Below are 23,860 nucleotides of genomic sequence, written 5' to 3' on the forward strand. Positions count from 1 at the left end.
GTTAATGATGTCACGCGTAGCGACGCTGTGACAATTTGACCCAATCAGAAGGGTGTATTGCGGTGACACTTACAACCAATCACATTTCCCGCCCACACGTAATGGTTTAAAATTAGAATGCTTTTCACTGGGATTGGACAAAACGTTCTATTTATAAATTTGTAATAATGCTACACTTTGTTTTTTACATATTTTTTACGCTATTGTTATGATGATTATATTTAAATTATATTTTGTACAACGGAATGTTACAATTTTTATAGGAAGCTAGTACTTACTATAAACTATTAAACATATTTATTCTTATGTTATACCTATTAGGCAATATATCTATTTTTAAAATAAGAACAATAGTGTAGATTAAGGTTTGATTCACAGAGCATTATTAGAAAAGCCTACAACTTAGACCAACTTTTTTATTTCAATTAATTTCATTTTTGTTATTTATCTATGGTTTTTTTTATGGTTATTGAGGTTAAGCAACGGTCAATGGTTTGCAATCATTTAAAACTTTGGGGTCTTCAGTATTTTATCTACTATAAAATATAACATCACTCATAAACATTATTTAAATCGACTTAAGCTATTAAGTTAAAAAGGCTGATTTTGTAAGGAAAATCTTCGTTGATGCTCGCGTGGTACAGAAGCGTGCATTCAAATTTGGAATCTGCGCACGCGTTGATCAAATGATCCCTGGTGGCTATCGTCAGCCTCGGCTTCCGTGAGAATTTCGCGTGATTCGACTCCCGGCTTAGCCTTTAATATATATAATGGCTTTTAAAATTTTGATTGAGCACGAATTTTTAAGTATGGGTTTCGTTTCTAGAAGTTCGATTATTTCTTCCGGGTGTTTCAGATTACCTAGATTTAGACATATAGATACCTAAGTAGGTATATGCTGGTATAGTCTACATACTTTTTAATTTTACATAATGAAAGCAATTTATTCTACAAGGATATCTATATAAGATCACACTACTGAAGAAACCGCGGGGCATAACTAGTAATACATATCCACTTGATGGTATGGTACCTACCAACCTACTTCGGGTTCGATTCCTGGTGAAGGAATAATTGTTTACTAGCTTTAAAAATATATTTTTCTGTATATATTTGTCCATATCTTATTATTGTGTATAAAATATATATCAATGAAACGGACGCTAAAATATATCTGTGCCATGTTTCAATTTATGTGACTTAGGTAGTACCTACAGACATTGCATATTATCATAATCACTAAAGGCTATTTAATTCATAAAAATGTATCAATCTTTAAGTGGCATTAATATATAGGTGTGTTTTTTTAAATTTATTTCTTAAAATTCCAAAGGCGTGAGAATCAAATAACGTGACTTTCTATTTAAATTTTCAGAATGCCTACCGAATTTACAATTTTTGGAATTTGAATGGAATGCAACTGAATTTAGCAAATTTAATTATAGCTCCGAGCAATTTGTCATTATACGGTTTTATGTTATGCATTTATTCAAAAAATTCATTCCATATTCAAAATAGTTCGAATTTTAAATTCCTTAGTGACAAACCGTGAGATACAAATGTCGTGATTCGATATTTAAATTTATGAGCGCATTTTTGGCATATTTATTAAAAAACGTTTTTTGAAAACATGGCTAAAAATTTAACATTTATTTTTCGTTGCTTTCGATACGATATCAAAAACTATTAATTTATTTTTGCAACATATTTTCGATAGGTTAATTTGTTCGTAATTTCTATTAACATCTACAATTTTACCCATTGTATAACTAAACTTTTACGGCAACGGGCAAATGCTACAATTTCGTACTTTGGTATAAAACACAATTACATTATTGTTGGACAAAGTTACTTAGGTATATACTTCCCTTATAGGTGGTAGCACCTCCATTCAATATCGAGTTAAAAAATCAACCCGTTAAATTATAAATATTGAGTCTAACCTTCTACAATAACAGTCAATCAATAAAATATCGAGTCTATTCATGTTATTTCAATTTCAGAACGCGTCGCGTGCAATATGGCGGCATCGCTCGCGGTGACGCTTCCAAATTCAAAAGTCGAGTTGTCTGAATTGGATTGTTCCTTTTTTAAGTCCTCGGGCGAAGTTTGCGTGATCGAGTCTGTGCCAAAAGTGGCCCGTGCTTTATGGTTCTTATGAGTTCGAAATACGAATTATGACTTTTTTGTTGTAGTGGCCTATTTTTTAAATTATCAATGACATGCAATAACTAAAGATTATATGACATACATTCATACTGTGAAGTTAAAGACATAAAGAAGGTTGATTTTAAGATACGTGTCAGGTTGGGAGGCTTCGCAAATTCGAGTTCACCGTAAGGTTGTCAGATTCTTTTTCTATTTTTCAAAACAATATGGAAAACTATAAATTTTTGGATTAGCATACTCAATAATACCCAACGATAAAATATATTTTATAGGCATTTATTAGGTTTAATACAAGACAGTTATTAGTAGGTCCTAGTTATTTAGGACCATTTCCCCAGGGCCCTAATAACGGGTCACAAATAACGGCCTATATAGATTTAGAAAGTAAGACTTCTTTATTCAAATGTGGTAAAGGCGTGATTAGAAGGCGTAAATATTTCTTTAAGTTTTGGAGAAGGCTGCGTAAGAGCGCAAATACGCCTGCATTTTCGTACCTATATAATATAATAATTTCATAGCAATTAAAAACAATGACCTACGCATTTAATGTTATAAATATGCATGAGCTACTTCAGAGTATTACGTAGATCTATTTAAAAGAAGTGTCTTTTATATTAGGCAAATCACTTCAGAGTTAATTGTAGGTAGGTATAACGAAAATCTTTGCTTAATTAGACACTTAGTGTGCTTGGTAAAAGATAAACAAAAGGAATTAACATATTAAACTAAAAATAATGTGTTGTATTTTATTAATTTAACGTTCCAATGTCGTTAGAAAATTTTATATACGCAGCGTTATGAATACGCCCTTAAAAGATCGCGTGACGGAACACTAAAACATAGGAGCGTTCTTTGTGAGTTAGAAGAGCGTCTTCAAAACAAATTGCTGACAAGTTAGTTCGAATTCTTATTTTAAATTTGAATATCGAATTCGATTGGCCACTAATAAAATAAGCCCTAACTATTTAAAATAGGAACGAAATTTGTTTGCAGTAAAATTGCAACATTTTCAGCCAGTATTTTGGCAGTAAATTAAGGGTTCGGCTACATTGTCAGATTTAAATGTCGAAATTCCGGTCGGTGCCAACTTTGAGCTATAATTACTCGGTAATTAAATGTGTGTTGAGTTACAAACGCTTTCTATTTAACAATGGAAGAAATATTAACTAATTACAATCAGCTGTTTCGTCTTTAGCGTACGATTCAAACATGTTAAGTGTATTAAAAATAATATTACATTGATTGAATTAAGTAAATTGTTTAGTATAAGAGTTTATATAAATTAATAGTTCATAGCACATGTATTTACGGCCTTATTATTTAAATTGTGTAACGTTCCAAATTCAAAATGTATTTGATGAGAGTGTATTATGTAAATGAAAGGACTGACGCTTTGCGAACATTCGAGGGATTGCTATGGCTACTGCTCTTCATAATATTGTGAGATTTACGTAAGGATGACTTTTGTTCCATTTCCCTTCTGGATTCAAAATTAGATTCCAATTCCATTTTATTTCCAAGTTACGGGATAATTCTGTCATTCTGTGTCGAACACTCGTAAATGCTGGAAATGTCCTATGCTTTGTTTAATATGTCTTTAAATTAGCTGAGTTGCAACATTTTTTAGATAAAAATGTCCATAGAAAATTCAATTTCACAACAGGGATTCAAACACATGACCACATTATTGAGAATGTCCTACTGGTCACACTAAACCTGTGAAGATATTTAATTCACAATATCGATTGTGTATCAAGTGTCAGGTGTCACGTTGGGGCGCCGTGACATTTCGCTGTCGCTTCACTTGTCATGTCGCGTGCGTGTTCCATTTTTAAACATCCTATTATCGTTGGGCTTTAATTAATTGTTGATTCAGCTTTAACTTAAAACCCAAACAAAGGTTGAAAAATGTATCAGAAATGCGATGTTGTGATTTTCTGTTTAATTGGTAAACTCCTAATAAGGGACCGTTCAAGTATTACGTAAGCAGATTTACTGCCATTTATCCCCCCCCCCTCCTCTTGTCAACAAAAGTAAGCAAAGCTCTCAAAAATAATAGTACATAAACGTATAATTTTTTTGTAGGAATCCCTGAAAATGCATTTAGTTTTCAAGCATAGACGGTGTGTGGCTAATGTGTGTAAATAATTACTGATGACGTCATCACCAAAAACCCTCCCCTATAGTGCTTACGTAATACTTATATATAAATTTGACATATAGGTTTTGGAAGGCTATTGATAACTGTCTTTTTCGAAGGTTGAAAAGTGTACACTCAGTATCTAGAAGGCATTACGATTTTAAAAATCTAGATATATTTTAAAATTAATCAGCAAGTTTACCACTTGATTCCAAGATCGAGATGTCGTACCACATAACTGCGTTATCAGCTCCACGGAGTTAAAAATCGGAATTGCTATACGACGTCCTTAATGTTCTCTGTTACATTTCTATCTTTTCAGGTATTTAATTATCTGAGTAGTCTTGGCCTCCAGTGTGTAACTTTTACCACTGCGGTCGTAGGTTCGATCCCCGATGCAACAATTAACTATCTGGTTATGTATCTAGGGTGAAGGATAACATCGTGAGGAAACTGACATGTAGACCTCTCATCTACTTGTTTAATGTTAAAATTAAATTATTTATTAATCTTACCAAAGAACTATTATTATTAGTTGTTTATTAATAAGTTAGGTTAGTGTGCTCTACAGAAACAGTTGCTCCAGATGTTTTCTTGCTGACCGTTTACTGTTGACAAGACAGTTTACTGTTGTAACAATATTCATCGACTTACGTGTCTAATATTATATCCAATTGATCTATAGAAGAAGTAGACATTGAAATACATTCTATTGAAAGCACTACGACTCGTAGCAATTACGGTTGGTATTTGAAAGGTATATAGAAACCCGGCTTCGTGTTGAGCTATGACCGCTACAATCTTCAATTAATTATAATGGTACGAAATCGAATTACCTACATAATCCGCCAATGAGAATATTGATATTTTCCACCTCACCTCACCACATAGAAGTTGTGAGGAAGTTTTTGAAGAGGCGGTAAGAATCTGATTTTGTTTAAGCAGTAATTTGAAATATTAACTATTATTTTCTGTTTCAAATGCTAATTTTCAGTTTTCTTTAGTTTATTTTTTTTTTAAATTTATTTTGTCTATAAGTACTTACGTGTTTTCTTTTACATATATATTGTTAATCTATGTTATCTGTTTTGGCTTTCTGTATTGACTATGTGTTTTGTTTTATAATATGTATGTTAGCTGTAAGATTACTAGTAAGTAAATAAATATATAATGGTCAAAATCCAGGGTAACGGGTTGGTGGAAGGAAAAACCGAATGGCTTCGTAATGTTAGGGACATGTATTGTGATTGTGGAAGACTTGCTACAACCACACACGCTTTTTAAGACTGTCGGCCAACCTCCACTAATGGAGAGGCACCAAAGAAGAAGGAACTGAGCATGTCAATCGCCTATGTTACTTGGAGTTGCCCTCAACTTTAATAAAAAAAAAATCGTATGTGTAAAATCTTTTCAAAAATTGTATTCTTCGTTTGTACAAAAAACGACACTAACAATAGAAAAAAGGTATTTAATATGAAAGTGTGTATTACAACGCATTATCTAGTTAAAAAAGTTTATTCAAATATCACAATATAAAATGTTGACTATAGCTAACTTCAGGGTGTCGGTTTTTCTGTGACGGTGTGCGCGGTCATCGTAAAAAATTACTCTCATAATTTATCAAAATTTCATAATGCGCCAAAAGAACTGTAAAATTTCAATATATTTCTACTGGGTATATCAATTATTGTCGTAAATAAAACGAGGACGTAGGAAACTTGAAACTATTTATTATGCACTATTTGGCAAAAGAAGTATTTTAATATACACAATAACCTCATTAATAATACTTTTTGGTTCTTATGAATAATAATTACATCAAGCTATACAATTAAATTTACTGATGAATTTATTGAATAATAAACATTAGCACCGACACTTTAAATAGAAGAAATTTTATATAATTCAATTTATTTACTATATTTACAAATTTATTGCACAACATGGAATGTAACATTACATAAGAACGTTATATAACGGTTATTGAATTTAAAATACATTTTTACATAGAAAACTAAACTTAAAATATCATCACAAATGCATAGAATCTTTACAGTCAAAATATACGGGAATCACAATGTAGTCTTCTCGGATCTCTGTGGGTAGTGCGATTCAGTATGGGAATTTCTCTTTGTCCGCGAAAAGAACGCCGCATTGCATCCATTTACCGAGCACCGATACAATAGGTGGGCATGCGCCGACTCACAATGAGCCTTCAAACCCATCAGATCTTTGAAGCTCTCTCTACATCCCCGACATGGATAATATCCGTCTCTATTCGGCCGAGGTGCTTCCTCGTCTATGTAATAATTCAGTTTTGGTGGCGGGGAATAATTCTGAGCGAACGCATTAATGTTCGGCGGCAAGAAGCTAAATGGCAAAGGAGCGAAATTTGGTAACATGCCAAACGGTGTGAATAGAAATGGATTTTGATTGAACAAGTCTCGATTTAAATACGCTTCCGGTAGCAGCGGTGGATAAGTGGCACTTAGAGGTATATGATTCAATTTTTTTGGTTTTATATCTTTAACTCTGTAGTACTTCGAGGATTCTATGTAGGGTATAGGTCGCTCGTCTTCGCTGTACTTCATCATATGTTCTATTTGCTCTCGTGTTTTTTCCACTATGTTGTGATCATCAGATCTAACGTCAGATAAAACTCGTTTGTGTAAAGTATTGTTTGCGCTGTGCCTGTCTCTGCTTCGTCGTGTTGAAAATGCAGCTTTGCATCTGTCATTGTTACACTTGTACATGACCTTTAAGTGCGCGTTTTGGTAATGCGTTTTTATGATGAATATGTTTTGAAATAATGTGTCGCATACTTTACATTTCAATGGGTTTTCACCGTCGATGGGAATGTCTGTAGTTGTAATGAAGAAACCATCATCAAAATGGCCGTAGATTTGGCCTTGATTATCTTCTGTGTTGTAATCATAACTTGAGACGGAGGAAGATGGAGACCTATCAGAGAAGTCAGTAAAGTCGTTCACGCAGAGGTTGTATGGGCCTACTGGATTCTGTAAGTCGGTTTTCTTTGGAGTATTAGGAAAATTTCCTTTGGATAAAATTTCTAGCTTTTTCAGTGAATTCTCAGATGAAAAATGATTAGATGCATAGGTGATATCCTTATTAGTTTCGATGTCCACAGGTTCCTTTTTAATACATGCTTTTTCACTTATAGATTCGTTGTCTATTGGCTCCTGTTTGATTTTTAAACGTTCTTGAGATGCGGAACCACTATCTAATGAATTACGAGATTCATTTTTTCCATCTCCTGAGTCATCGTACTTTATTTTCTTCAAATTAAGAGCTTCATTTTCAATCTTCTCATCAGTATCATCTTTTGGAGGTTCATTCGAAGAAAAATTATGAGGCAAACGAATAGGATTTAAATTTTTTCTCTTTCTCTTCATAACTTCTTGGTTTATATTTTCATCTTTCTTGCCTTCGTTATTTTCAAAACTATCATTATTATCACTGACACTCCCATGGTCATAGTCTGTTTCAGAATCGTCATGGGTTTTACTTGTCTTATTCAATCGCGAATAATAACCGTCCTGATTTATATTATTATCATTGTCATATTCATCCTCATCACCTGCTACTACAACAATTCCGTCATCTTCATCAGATTCACCTTGCATTTCGTGGTCTTTCATTTCAACTGAGCTTGATTCTCTTCGTGAAATATGAGTGTGTTCTAATGTAGGAAAGTTCACACTTATATTGTTTTTATAATCCATATGCATATGATGTTGAAACTGCCTCATATTTTGTGAAGAATTAAGAAGTGGATACGAGTTAAAGGCGTGCATAGGATTCATTACAGGTGGTATATTTAAACCCGTAGTATGTGGTGATATTAACACTGGGTGGGATTGAGCACTTCGACCATCATGTGGAGAAATTTTTCTTCTTAAATGCGGCGAGTGTAATTTTGGATTAGGGTTGGCACTGTGTCTATTTCTTGATCTTCTGGAACTAAACATCATACTGCAACCCTCAACAGTACATTTATGCATTTCTCGAAGGTGGACAGCAGAGAAATGTATTTTCAGAGCTCCCTTATCGCAAAAAGTTTTGAGGCAAACATTGCATTGAACTCTTTTCTTTCCCGTAGTCGGATTGATAAAGTGCGTCCCTAAATTTAGGGGTAGGTGTGATGAATTCCATTGACGCTTTGGTGGGCTTAAGCATTTGTTTATCATCATATCTCTTGTTTGCTGAGCTTCGGTGTATCCATCTTTGCTAAGATTCAAGACATTTTCATCGTCAGACCTATCTTTGGTTACATTCGACTTGCCTTCGGTGCGGTCACTTGGTTTTGCAGACATTTGTGGCAACAGAGCTTGTAATGATGCTAATCCCATAGGATTTTGACTGAGTGCCGCTACCATCGCTGCTGGGTGCGAAAACGTAGACGGCATGGTCATGTTGGGAATTGGTAGGTTGGATGGAAGTTGGAAGTTAAAAAATTGACTTCTCATGAGATCTGCGGCCTCTTGGTGGCTATGAATTTCCTTGCTTGGTGTAGCATCGTTTGCATTGTGAGCTGGGTTAGTATGACTATGTTTTCGAAAGTCAAAAGGCTGCATGTTTTGAAGATGATTCAAAGGACATGACGCGACAGGATTTATTATAGACTGAGGGCTGGATGAGGTAGATTGGTGACCGGGTCCAGAGGTTTCGGTGGGAGAACTTCTTTGGGGAGAGTGTTGTTCAGGGCTGTAGCGATTGGATTCTGGGGATAAAGTCTCTTTCTTGACACTAGCCGAATTGCTTTCGATAGAACTGTTACGAAATTCTTTTTTTTGAATGCTGTTTAAGTAGTCTATATTTTGCTTCATTTCCAACATATGCTGGAAATATTTTAGGGATTCTTCATTTCGTACATCATTTCCGGTTTTCTCAATAAGTTTACGGAATTCGGCTTCTAACTTCAGTTGTTCAAATGCTCGTGCGTCTGAGTTGTCTACATGTTTGTTTCTCATTTCTTCGTAATTTTGACTAGGAGGTGATGGCATATCATTCTTCTTATAAATAGGAAGCAACGAGGTTTTATGCAACGCCCTTGCTTCCTGAAGTTTAAGTATCTGTTGCAGGGCCATATTGTGTTCTGGCCCTCGCCCACTCCATCGTTCTGAGGCACTTGATTGCGATTCCTGGAAAAAAGAAAAAGACCGTTTAGTAAAGATGAAACAATAACATTGGTTATTATAATAACTTTCTTAGTACAATTTATCTGTACGTCTCGAAACTTCTTAAATATCAAAATCAATTGCAGAATTTTTGGAATATAACAGCTGGATACGTTCCTAAAAGAGCTACTCTTCGTTTTCAAAGGTAATGTTTTATATAATCTAAGTTTTTAAACATAATTGTACGTTGGCGATTCTAACAATCGAGTCCACACCTTGCGTTCAACCTAATATGAAATTAATTCCAAGAACCAAGAGCAATTGGGTAAAATTGTGTAAAATGAAGGTTTCGAGTCGACTCGAAGAATAGAAAAGTGGTTTGTGTCGCGTGTTTGAAACGATTTAATCAAAAAACGAAATTACTATGAATTTGTTAAGTATTTAGGGCTGGTTCTGCTGTCAAAGTCATTCTGTTTACCGCTCCTACCTTTTCGAACTTGGTAATAAATGTCTAATTGACTTTATTAAATATTCATCGATAGTCCCTTTGATTGTGCATGTAATTATCAATTTATTACGCCTAATTATGTATTGGTATGTTTTGACTAAGGCCAATATTAAGGGTTACAGCTCCACTGTATATTTTATATCACAATTTAACTTCCTGTTTATTACGATAATACTAAATGCCTTAAATTGTTTTCATCCGAAAAAGTAATTGTAATCTAAAAACTAGCTGGAAAATCTTCAAATAAGGGCCCTTGTGTGTGTTTTGTCTACGTTTCATAAAGCATAGAACCTCAATTTATTTAAAATGCCACCCTATTCGAAATTTAAAACCGTTTGTCACTCGATTATAGCATGTAATACACCGGCCCAGCCATGTTATTATGTCCTTGAGGAAAATTAAATAGTCATTTGGCCGACGCGTCAGGCAATTTCAAGACATTTTTAAATTTTCTTTCTAATCTCACAAATTATATAATAAATTGTCGTTTATTATAAGTATACCCTTGATCTGCATGAAATGATGGGGTTTTTAATGTTTAGAATTTATATTTTCGTCTTTGTCATTATGCCGTATGAAAGGGTTTTAGACGTATTACAAACATTGTTATTATCTTATTAGGATCATTTCTAAAAGTTTAAATAAAAACGAATGATTGGATGTTTATGATAACGAATAGTTTTCAGTTGTTATAAAGCTTTAATTGAACTTTAAAGTTACCTAGTCTAAAAGTAAAAATTTCGTGGGTGAATTAGATTGAGATGCGAGTTTTAACAGTAACAAATCTAAACCATTTCAACGAAATTCCAGTTAAAATGCATCATAAAAATTCAAAAACGTCAGTCGAAATATGGATAACATATTTACAAACTTGTATTTACAAAGAAACATACAAAAACCGAGTAATGTCAGTTTAAGTTCAGTGACCGGTTTCTTCTTATCACCTTGTAATAAACGTCATTTCTGCTCAACAAGGTAAATTATTCGCAACCCACGCCTACGAGTGAGCATATATCACAGTATTTTGTCCAGAGGACACTGACCATAATTACATAGGCGTACGGCCTATATTGGCGCGTATTTATTATAACATGGAGCGTGTAAACAAAATTGAATCGCAAAACGCGGTGCACTTTTCACGTAAACGTTTGGGCCGGAGTGTCGTGTGGGAAAATCGAACAAGTGTATCAATAGCATAATTTATACCACAGTTCAGGTTGCATTGGTTAATACGAGATCCTGGGTTTGAATTTCTCGCTTCGGTAAAAATGCTGGGTTTCGTTTATGTATGTAGGATTAATTTTTGACGGAAAGAAAACTTTAGTTAAAGTAAAGAGTATTGTTATTTAAACATAGACATCAGGGCGGTAAATATAAACTCTATTTTAAACAATTTTTGGGTCACTTGTGTACCTCACTAAACATCGCTAAATCTTTTGGCTAGCCATTGTACTTTCGTAATGCAATAATTGGCATTTGGAAATATAATCGATTTGGAAGCCAATTTTTTTGAGGTTTTTGCTTACAACGTATACAATCATAAATACTTAATAGAAATATATTTGCGAATCTATAACATTCTTCAGATATTATTATTTTTACTCTCTCACACTCTAAAACATTTATAATGGCTTTGGCTAATCTATAGAGATATTATACTAAGTGTATGCAAAGGCGCAGTCACTTTGTACACATTTTTTTATTGAAGAGCTCTTCGGAGGCACACGGTCCCTAAACGCTGACTTTCTTTTTCACGTTGACATTTTCCTGGACCGAGAGATTTGCAGTGAAACATGAAAATTAAGTTCATGAATTCGTGCAATGCGTAAAAATCTTTTGGCTGGTCGATTTATTTATTACTTTTGAATATTAAAATGTGGAAATATCGAGATTAAACAAAGAGAGTAAATATATGTCGCCGGTTTAAGAACCACTGTGGGTGGGTTGTTTGCTAGTTTTAATTCAATTAGCCAGTTTTAGATGAATCTATAGTTTACTTATATCTTACCACAGAGTACAGGGAAATTTAGACAAAGGGCATTTACCCAGTCTTTTATATACACAAAATAATTATGATGCTAATCGAAATTAAACAAAGAAATAATTATTTATTTATTTACTTTGTTGCATGTAGAAGTATACAATTGGCATAATTTTAAAAAACAAAGGCAACCACTGTGAGAAAAAAACATTAAATTTTAAGATAAACATAAGATTTTTGAAAATGAATGTTTGTCTCGTATGTCTTCTTAAAGAAGTTTTCAGAGTTATTTTACTTACTAAGATTTTTCTACGAACTATAATGTTTGTGAGATTATTGAGGCTATAAAAAGTTGTATTTTAGTTTCCAAAATAGTAAAATTATTTTACTATGAAACCTATATATATATAATAAACAGCGGTAAAACTGATATTATTGTTCCTTTATATTGAAGTAGCCGCTTTTTAATAATGGGCGAGAGGGAGAGAGAGATACTATGACCGCCAGCAGGTATGACCCAATATGTTTATAATCCTTGTCCAATTTGTAAGTGCATATCTTTTATTTGTTAAAAATACCGTACCAATCCCGCCTATGACTATTTCTTAAGCAAATCTGGTGATAATACTGTTCCAATGTGAAATATTTTTTTGGAAATTGTTGAGTAAGTTAAACGTTAATTTGAGACTTAGTTTTAGTTGGATAACAAATTATTATTCTTCAAACCGTTGCGCACTTATCTTAAAAGATATTGTCAATTTAGATTCCATACAAAATTGTTCATGTTTAATACGTAGTAATGATATAGTGTGGACAAGAATGGCGGCTTATCTTAATCTCGGCTTAGGGCACCTCCTGGCGTCGTTATGGCTATTAATAATAATTGGATAAGCCAGAGGTCAAATATCGATTTGGAAGGCAATTTTCTTTAGTTTTTTAACTTATTACTTGTAGGAAAACGTATACAATCGTGAATATTTATTATTTTTGAAATATATACGCGAATGTATAACATTCCTCAGATACAATTATTTTTATTATACAGTATAAACCATTTATAATGGCTTTGGCTAATCTATAGAGATATTATAGTAAGTGCATGCGAAGGCACATGCACTTACTATAATATGTACACAATTTTTTTTATTGAAGAGCTCTTCGGAGGCACACAATCTCTAAAAACTGAGCTTCTTTTCCCGGCTAACATTGATATTTCCTCTTAAAATTCTTAAATTTCATCTCATGAAATTTAACCTCATAAATAATGAATATTAAAATCAGTAGATTTATTCAAATTTCTTGTAATGGGTATAAAATTAAATTGAGAAGATTGTTATTATACATTGATCCTGTCTATTATCTATATACAACTAGTTACTCACTACATTTAGTACAAATCTCAATTCAAATTGTAATCTTCCTCCATTTAATTTGAAAATTTAAACTCTTAGGTATGATATATAGTCAAAAGAGTTCAATGTTCGACGTACAGAAGTCATACGTATCTTAATCATGACCTGGAATCTTACAAATACTAATAGTTTAATTTTTACGGAGGATACAGAGTTGACACTCGCGGCAAAGTCAAATCTAATTCGTTTTAACATAGAGAGGGAAAGAAAACTATATTAAACGTAACGTTTATGCTATTTTAATATCAAACGTCAAGGAGTTTTGATTATAAAAAATCTAATTTAAATATTTTTTGGTCACTTGTCATTTACCTCCCAAACCATCTAAAATCTCATCACGGAAAGCCCTGAATCTCTTGGCTAATACATCAATATTAATTTATTAGTTCATAATTCATTAATTGATAAGTAAGTAAGTGATAGGTGCTATTTTAATATCGAACGTCAAGGAGTTGAAACTAAATTATAATTTGAATAATCTTTTGGTCACTTGTCAAGTCTCTCCCTCCGCGCTAAAACTCAACTCGGAAAACCTTGATTTACTCAGTTTAAAATGACAAAAAAGACTCTACGGTACAGAGTATAACGCGCAGTTAAGTCAAATCCAATTCGTTTTATCACAGTTAAGCTAAACCTGGAGATGAAAGTTAAAATAAATTTTACCTCATTATAATCATCTTCCCACCACCGCTTAACGAACTGAGTAAGCTTGTTTAAACTGTCACTCATTTTCTCAACACATAACACAGTAATCACTTACATACAATTTAACTGCCCTAAACGGCGACTGTCACAAGACTGATCCTGCAAATCTTAAATTAAAAAACTTACCGCCAGAAGGGTGGGGGATGAACCGTATATTACCTGAGTTTACTGATAAGTAGAACAATAGAACCTTGCCACTCGCTTAGGATTAGTGGTTTATGACCTTTTGTGTAATTTCAAAGCGAAGGCGGAAAGTTCTAATGCTGTTTGACATTGTTATTTTTGCATGTAATGATGCTAAAAATGTTATCTCGAGTTTAATATATTGTTTTAATTTTTGTTGTTTTACAGTAGGCTAATTTAAAAAAATATATTTTTCAGTTATAACGGATAAAATAAATATTTCGGATCTCTACTTCTAGTAATGTTAATGTTAACTTCAACTCTGAATACTCAATTAAAAATTTGTACCTTTGAAAATCTGATTATTAGGCTATGTTTTATATTTCAAAATCTATATATTAGGTATTAAAATTTCCTTTCTTTTGTTTCTATACCCTTAACAAAGTATAGTATACTTTTGATTTTAATAAGTAATTCTAACTTTTGGTAATTAGTTAATATAGTGCAAATCGTTGCTATATTTTTTATCTCTCATATAACTTTTTAGTTATATGCGCGTAACATATTAAACAGGTGTAGGTAAATTAAATACATAAATATAAATACATATATTATTTATTTTAACTAATTTAGTTGTAACTGATATATTTAATAGATATACAGACCGTTTACGACGGCATCGTTTAGAACAACATACCGGTAATATTGACCAACTTCAAAGATCCCGGCTGAATTAGGTATTAATAACAACGTCAAGGTCTGTTACGACTATCGGTTTTTACGACCAAATATGAGTAGTGCCTTCGGTATCATTATAACAGATTTTGACTGTATATATATCAGCGTTACATAATATAATTTTCCTTGACAACACTACATAATATTTCAAAAGAGTTTCGAATTCAAAATACCAGGTGTATTTTGCATGTAATGACAAAAAAAATACAATTCTTTGAACTCTGCGATAAGATACAAACAAGAATATTAGCAAAAATTTATAACTTAAAGACAATGGACTTCCAAAAGGCCGCTTTCTTTGAAAAAGCCGTATGTGAGACAAATGAATTTCGTGCAAAAGTGCGCGAGAGAAACAAAAGGTGTAATAATCCTACAGATAAGAGAACAATTCGTGTTTTATATCCAACTATTTTCAATGGGGTTTTTTCAAGTATACAGACGTTAGTTGTTTTGTATAGAACTGGAAAGACGATTGGCTACAATTCCACCTGATGTTAAGTGAGGTGAGGCCTATTGGCAGGGCACGCCTGTCCAAAAGATGTCCATTTAATGGCCGCTTAAATGAACCCATATTATACTGTCTAGGGTAGATGGAGGAAGGAATTCCACTCCTTAGATGTTTTTTTATAACAAAAACCAAATCGTGCAGTGCAGCACCTGGGTATGTCAACAAAGGGGTGAATCTCCAGCGTGCTTGAACGAGTAGGTAAGGAGTGTAATGTATAGAAGATAGAAACTGAACCGCGATTGTATAAACTAAAGCTTCCCTTGTTAATAACTTTTAGGATATTAAAACCCTAAACCTAACCTACCTAACCCTAAAGCCTTAAAGAAATTAAAAATAAATTGTATAATAATTTAATTTAATATTATATCGTCTACATAGGCTTTTACGTTTGTTAATGAGATATTGCGACTAAAAAGATTACTTTTACTTATACCCAATGCTAAATTAATAGTGTGTAAATTATTCTTTAGTTAATTAAAAAATCTAGGTATTTTAACCGACTACTAAGGAGATTTATTTATTTTGATGCGTAATTATTGTATTTCTATAACTGGAGGCAAACGGGCAGGAGGCTCATCTGATGTTAAGTGATACCCATGGACACTGTGCACGCGAGTGCGTCGCCTGCCTAAAGAATGGTAATGGAATCTGGTACACTATTTTCTTTTCTGACCCTTAGTCGAATTGGTTCGGAAATACTTCAGTGGGCAACTGGCTGTACATCTACTATGTACAGTATGTACTTATTACATTTTTTTAACCATTGTCTTGATGAACTTGAGAAGGAGTTGTCTAACGAAATAGATAAAGTTTTGATTAGATTTCCTTACGGATACCCTGTATAAATAAATAATCGTATTATACATTTGTATCTCTTCGTTCAAGTCCAATCATTAGATATTTTTTTTGTTAAATACTTTTTAGTGCCTTTCGACAACTATTTTTAACCCAATTCAAATTTAACATATGTGTTTAATCTTCACAATAATGCGAAAATTAAAACCTTTCAGACGAGCTGTATCACTCGGCACATCTCCGCCCGCGGCCGAACCTATAAAATTACTTTGCACCTTATAATTCTGTTTGGCGTTTAACAGTGGTCATTCTTGTGTAAATTATAACGAAAATATATTACAATGTTTTCAGGAATTCATTAATTTGTTTACTCAACCGCATAAAATGTAATTGGAAAATTAAATTTAACATTTATTTCTGGTGTGTCCAACATGACTGTCCTTTTATGACCATTTCTTATCTATTTTACTTTATCTGCCTGCTTATTATGTATATCTCCAGAGGTACATCATGTATAGAGGCATACATGGATATTATATTTAAATAATTGTCATTGTAATTGTTTTACAACCTATATCATGATCACATAGAAAATCACAGTAAATATTAAATAATTTTTTTATTGTCCCTTTCACTGTGTACATGATTTAATTTCTTTGATTTGTTCCATTATGTCTTATGTAGTTTTGCAGTTCTTGCGCTTACCTTATCTAAATTATTTTTTTGTCTCATTGATTTCCTAGCCCAGATATAAAGCAATAAGACCGCCAGTTGTCGCTCTGTATTACTGAAACTCAACCATGGTGGAGGAATCAATGGTACTTAAGGCAGCTAGGATATTAAGATTACTTAGAAAAAATAATTATACAACGTGTACGAGTGTAAAAATCTAATTCTACTTGTGTAATGATTGGATTTTATTATTATTATTATCAACGAAGTGTAAATAAATATAACCCAACGGAACATAAAATAAGTCACGTCTAATTTCTCTTAGGTTATAAGTTATTTTGCCAGGAATTATCTTACGGATTATCTTAAGTGGAGTCAATGCTCATTACGTTTATACGAAAAATAGGAGTTTGCCTGCACCTTACTTGATGAAATATAAGATACAGCAAAGTTGGTAAGTCTCGCCTGTCAACCCATCTTGACCAGACAAACGTAGGGAGTGAGTGCCGTTGCACTGTGCAAACAAAATGACGAAGGTAGATGATCCTGCTTGATGTTCCGAGGGCTCGAACATCAAGAAGATAAGAACGAAACCCAACCGTGGGCTACTTGATAAGGTAACCTTAACATCTTTGATTTAAAAGAAAATAAGTTTCGAATGAATCAAACGGGTGATGCAAGTATACCTCGGCGTTGTGTTTTGTTTTATTTCGTGAAGACAAGACAGATAGGTCAAAGTAAAAGAGTGTTATATGATGCGCTAGTGAGGAGTCATTTGGAGCATAATTCTGCGATTTAGGCGCTCTAAGTATGATAAAGAGCATGCTGTTGGAGCGGAAACAAAAAAAAAACATTGCGGTACATTTTCGGATGTACGTGTATCTAAATTAATTTACACTCCGTTGCAAGAAATATAATATAATTATAATAATAAAATAAAGAGGCGGGCAACTCTTCCAGACAATCACCATAAGATTATATTTAAAAAGGCAAGGCCTTTATAGCGTGGGCGAGTATTGAGACCATAAGTTTGATACCAATTGTAAATAACTTTGACATTATGTTAATGTTCTTATTAACATTGTTAAGATTGATATGACAGTTGCATGTCTATTTATATATGGATGATTGTGCGCATATTTGTAGTTTATCGATCTAATTGTACCACTATCTTGGCAAATAAATGATTTATTATTATTATTATTAAGGAAAATTTAAGGTGAGCGCGAGAAGCGTAAATCTACATATAATATATAATTACATAGACATAAAGAAGGAAGCAAAGCAATTATTACATACGTAGAAAATGAAAAGGACACACTATAATTTCACTTAGATCAGTTAGTATGGAAGTCAGGGATATGATTTACAGGTTATGCTTGTACAGTAGAGATTTAAAGAAGAGAAGGAGCTACGTGGACACGAGGTGAATACCATATCCTCACTGCATATACCTTAAAGGCTTCGCCAAGGAAGAAACCCACTTATGTATCCAACCTTATATATTATTGATACTGTGGTCTACAACTAACTTGATAAATGATAATATAGTTACATGGTAAGGACAACCATTCGGCTGTACTACTGTGCTTCAATGTACTGTTACTTCATGTGCTGGACTAACCTTTTAATAACCGTAAATAATATTATTTCTCTACAGCTGTGATAATTTTGACATTCAACACCTTTTGTCTTGAGTCACCATGACCACGCAAGCTGTAAAGCAAGCGAAACGTCGGAAAAAAATTAAATTTAAAATTATGTAAAATAATTATAAGTTTATAATAATACATAGCTTCAATCCGGTTAAAATGTTGTTTTCTTTCAATTTGTAAAAGCTTAGTTAACAAAAGACAATACTATTATTACATTAGTCAATTAATTTTAGAGGTTTTTACGGACCTTTTTACTGTCCGTTGAGTGAACAGACAAGAGTCCTACTATTTCTTAATTAATTTCTTCATTATATAATTCTTGAGCTTGTTTGTCCTAATCGTTTGCCATGTTTATGGTTAAGAGACGCATGTTAGGACATTATTATTGAATTTCTTGTAAAATAAATAAAATTTCGTGTAAAAAAAGCGTCAAGAACACAGAAGGTTCATTGCTGAATAATGACGAGAGAAAGAAACCTCTCCCTTTAAATGGTGACTTCAGCAGTATAATAATCAAAACAAAACAATTCTAAGCGTACGACCTAGGCTCCAGAAGGTAAACCACTTCTTATATGGAAATTGTATTCATTTGTACAACAAACTCCCAAGCGAAATTAGACAATTATCACTAAATAAATTTAAAGCTCTCGTTAAACAAAAATAATCAATAAAAGCTTTTAAAAAAATAGACGAATATTTAAATGATCCTAATCCTTAGGATTAATTTGCTCCAGTTCAAACAATTTGTATGACTCAAAACTTAGCGATTAAAAAGTTTATTGCCAGTTCTTTCCCGTTATACGCCCTTGACTTGCGAACTGGTAGACTACTACTTTATCAATTTAACATCTTTTCTATTGACCGTCATAAGTGTAGTTGGTTACCTACATGGTAATAAGTTATTTTTAGTTGAGGTTGTCTTTCGTTTTTTGCAGTCGGTTAAAAAGTCCCGCGACCACACCACGCCATCGACTAGCATAAAAACAAGTATACCTATATATATCAAAGTATGAAATTGCTTAAAAAACACTCAGATAGAAGTGTTATTGTCAAAAGTTTAAATAGTTTTTAATCCGGCCAAAAATATTTATTTATCTTCTTCTTAACAATTATTCTTATTATTCATTTAATTTAATTTACATGTCTTTTTCTTATTGCTAACGTTTACTATTATTTGTTTCTAATGAGCATTAGATTTGTTTTTTTGCGACTGAGGCGCAAACTAGCTGCTGTGGTCTCTGGCAGAATGACCAACGCAGTGGAACAACTCTGCTCCTCAGCATAATGCTGAGCCAGTGCCCATTACAACCACAGCCACACGCATTACACAATTAAACATTTTTCTTTAAAAAAATGTTATCTCTCTGTTATTATTCTTTTTTATTTAGATTTTTTGATTATTGTTATTTTATGTGTTTCTGTGTGTGTGTTTTGTCAGTAATAAATGTTATGTCTATGTCTAAAAGTAAATAGTAAGATTTCCGTAGATAATTGTTGACCTTTAAGTTCGTTACCTTGACCCTGGCCTTCGTGAGACCACAAAAGACTATTAAATTGGCAATTAATCATATTCGTCAATTATTTTTATAAATCAAACGTCTAAGCGGTCGTGAGATAATCTTTATGTCCGAAAACTTCATTTGGGAGGTCCACACAAATAACTTGACGAGCTAAATAGGCCGCAATTATAATAAAACAAACTTTTAATTGAAAGTCATTTTTGTTACAATATAAATTAATTTAATGATTACCGCACACGTATTTGTGTTTGTATATATACCCTAATCAACATTCAAAAGAATTATGTCGGTAATAAGTTAAACGAATTGCAATTCTGAGTACAGCATTCAATAGTTCTGCAATTTTTAAACGTTTTAATTACATAAATAAAACATATTATTTATTGCATATTATTAAAGACAGTTCTGTTTTCCAATTCCTTAGTTATTTTATATAGTATTCATAAATTACTATTGTCCTTGTCAAAATAAGGCTGTCAGGCTCCTTTTGTTAATTATCTATGGTTTAAGGATTTTTCTAGTAATCGGTGCTAAAGTTCCATGCCAAATAAATAGTGAATGTCATTGTAAAAGCCTATTTCAACACTATCTAACTGAAAGGAGAAAAAATTGTGTATTCTTAGGTTTGAAAGTAGTGAATTAATAATAAAATAAATTAAGCATAAACATAAATAATAAGTAATGAAGTTTGCAATTTACATTAACTATATTTTTAACAAGAGTGCATTTGGTGGCGCCACATTCGCAGCTTGTTCTCTCAAGTTGCCAATTTTCATACCTTATGTATCTCGTATACTTGTATGAACTGGGCCTAGACAACGCCAAAGTTGTTTGAGCTTTCCTGAAAGCTGATGCGTTGGCTATTTACATTCAGAAGTGATAGTTCATATTAAGTCTCAACTGAATCTTATTCCTAGATCAAAACTTAAGTATAACTCATGTTGTTGATATACAACATATTGGATTTTGACGCGCGAAAGTCATAGCAGTGTCAGAACGTATTACATTTTTTCCTACTTGAAATTTATGAGTGTGGAGTACATATTTTAAATACCAATTGGATATAAAAATACAGTGGCGCTGTAACTCTAAATGGGTCTTGGCCTCGGATTGAATTCATTGGATCATTTTTATAAACAAATAGATGATTCATTCTGTGTTTGACATATGTTATGTTGGGGTTGATACATGTCGGTTTCCTTTTGATGATGTAGGAGCAAGTGCTAATGTCTATTAAAAGAATTCCATTGGCTAGCCACGAAGTTACAGTCGCAAGCTGAAGGCACAAAACAATTCGCTTAGTTGCAAACTGTATTTCATAAGGTCAACTATCGCTTCGAAAATAACTCGATTGACGATAGATCACCAATGTTTACTTTATACACCTCAACGTCTGTTTCGTCTCACACCGGACTCATCATTCGTTTCACTTTAAATAGATTGAAAAAATAAACATATCCAGAACTGCGCCACTCTGGCGAACATTTTATATATAAGATTTTATATTAAAGATTATCACAACATCAATCAAATAGTCAAGTATTATTTCACAGTACATGAACTCTTTAAATGAGTGTAATTCAAATTCAGAAGAAACAGTAGCTCTATGAAAATTTTAGTTAAGCGCCTTGCCACTAGAGTGCGCTGTATGATTTGTTTTACAATTATTCAGTGATTCTAGCTATTTTTTAACCTTGTACGGAAAGGTTTACCGTAAATTTTATTATTTTAAGAACGCTACTTGCAACGCAAATTAGCAGGTAAAAAGACTCTTACCGTCAGAATTAACAGTGTAATCTGCTTAGCTATTTGGGGAAGCTAATGTTACACTAGTAGGTAATCAATAATAATATTTATCGAAAACTAGCGAAGTAACTAGTGAATGTTAATAAAGTAATTACAATTTTTTCTTTCATTATATACATTTGAATGCAAATGCTAAATATGATACCTTTTTAGGTTTACTGGGGGAGTGATTGTGTATATTACTCACCCAGTAAATCCTCGTAGGGATATGTTTAAAAGAACTTAAGAAATATATATTGATCGACTTCAAATATACATAATGCTCCTTATAAATCCTTATATTGAATTGAATTTGAATCTACGAAGTATCAATTCAATTTTGTGTGAGCTTTTGTTAAACGATAGATATCAAATTTATTTATACGTATTTTTCCGTCGCACACCTAAATGTTCTAATTATAGTGATGGTATTAGTAGAAATTACTTATTTTATTTCAAATCAGATAAATTTTATTCCCATTATAAATAACATTTTAAAGCATATATCCTAGAAAACAGATTATAAAATTCATAAAGATCTATTTACAATTGTTAAAGTTTAGGAAAAATAACAAACCTGAATCATGAATGCGTTTTTCTATTCACAATTGAAAACAATCCACACAGTACATCTCACAAACAGTTCCTCGTCAGCACTAATATTATTTGGACACAACACGACCGACTGACTCCCAGGGCGACCGGACACTGGCTATAGAGCGGGATAAAAGATGCCATGCCATGTGAAGGATGCCAAAGGAGCTGGGCAGATGCGACAGGATCTCACAGAAAAGAGACGACTACATTCGTGACATTTAAAAACTGTGTCTCTTTTATAAGCTTTGCTTATTCCCTTGTAATAAGGTTCACAATCGTCCACCAAGGAGTTAGGCTGTTTTCGGCTCGATAGCGAGATGTCCTCTAATGTGTCGCACAATGTGGAGCGTGCTCCTTAATGCGATGTAAGAAATGTGGTTTTAGCGTGGCATGATGGCGCTTGGGACTGTTTAGTTAGTTTCTCGTTTGTCGCATTGTGTCGCTGCGGTGTGGGCAGTGCTAACAATTAAATAGAAAAGCCATAGAGCGCTTCAAGTTTTCCTTTTACGTTTTCATTTAGAAAACTTTAATATGTAGATACATTTTTAAATTATGAAATGTAAAGTGATTCGTAATCTCATAAATAGCAATTATATTACGTGGATTCTAAGAAAATTAAAAATACATAAATCTCGTATTTTTTAAAGAATTGCAGCGATTTGCGTAGAAATAATTAGTTTTATAGCTGGTTTTATGGCACAAGCGGCTCAGCGCTATTCTGCTGAATTGGCTTTTTGTGTGAGCGAGACAGAACTTCGGGTGCATAAAAGGGAAGGGGAGTGGAGATGAGGTGTCACCGAGCTTTTTAGGGATTTAGATGTACGGATTATTTGTGTTAGAAATAGCAAAGCTTACAGTAGGCTGTTGAAGGACGTTAATAGTTTTTAGAAATTATGAAGATTATAGTACATTCTAGATAAATTCTGAATGAGTTTTAATTACGAAGATATTGTATATTTAATTTTTGCCTTTTGTATGCGGGGTCTACATATAGCATCTTAGACGGATTTGTTATATTTATATCTGTTTCAAGACAATTTGTCAATCCAATAGGCAAGTAGGTGATCAGTGACCTGTGCCTGTCACAAGTCATCGACTTTTGGTCTAAGGCAAGCCGGTTGTTTTCCTTTACCGTTCGAGCGAATGTTAATCGAATCGAATCTACGATCTCAGGGATGTGAGTCACACGCTAAAACCACTAGGCCAACACTGCTCTGACACTGTAACACTGCAACAGTGCTTTATAGAATTTTCAGGTCAAAACTGCTGTGAATTAAGTCGAAGGGCAGATGTTTGATTTTATCCAGTAGTTATCAAATATATACAACTAATTGTTTACCTGATATCTTATAATACCCGAAAATTGCAAGGGTACCCTTTAAAAGGTAATTTTAGCTTACCTGGGATGTGATTG

General features: G+C 33.0%; 1 protein-coding gene across 1 annotated transcript; it reads right to left on the bottom strand.

Moving 5' to 3' along the window:
• Positions 1 to 6,275: 6,275 nt before the first annotated feature.
• On the bottom strand, positions 6,276 to 22,544 carry LOC123707144. Its single transcript, XM_045656957.1, has 2 exons — positions 22,427 to 22,544; positions 6,276 to 9,471 (listed from the first exon to the last, which is right to left on the bottom strand). The coding sequence occupies exons 1-2, from the start codon at positions 22,433 to 22,435 to the stop codon at positions 6,382 to 6,384; spliced, it is 3,099 nt and encodes a 1,032-aa protein (XP_045512913.1). The 5' UTR covers positions 22,436 to 22,544; the 3' UTR covers positions 6,276 to 6,381.
• Positions 22,545 to 23,860: the final 1,316 nt, after the last annotated feature.

The sequence above is a fragment of the Pieris brassicae genome, chromosome 3 (assembly GCF_905147105.1).
Source record: "Pieris brassicae chromosome 3, ilPieBrab1.1, whole genome shotgun sequence".
NCBI lineage: Eukaryota > Metazoa > Arthropoda > Insecta > Lepidoptera > Pieridae > Pieris > Pieris brassicae.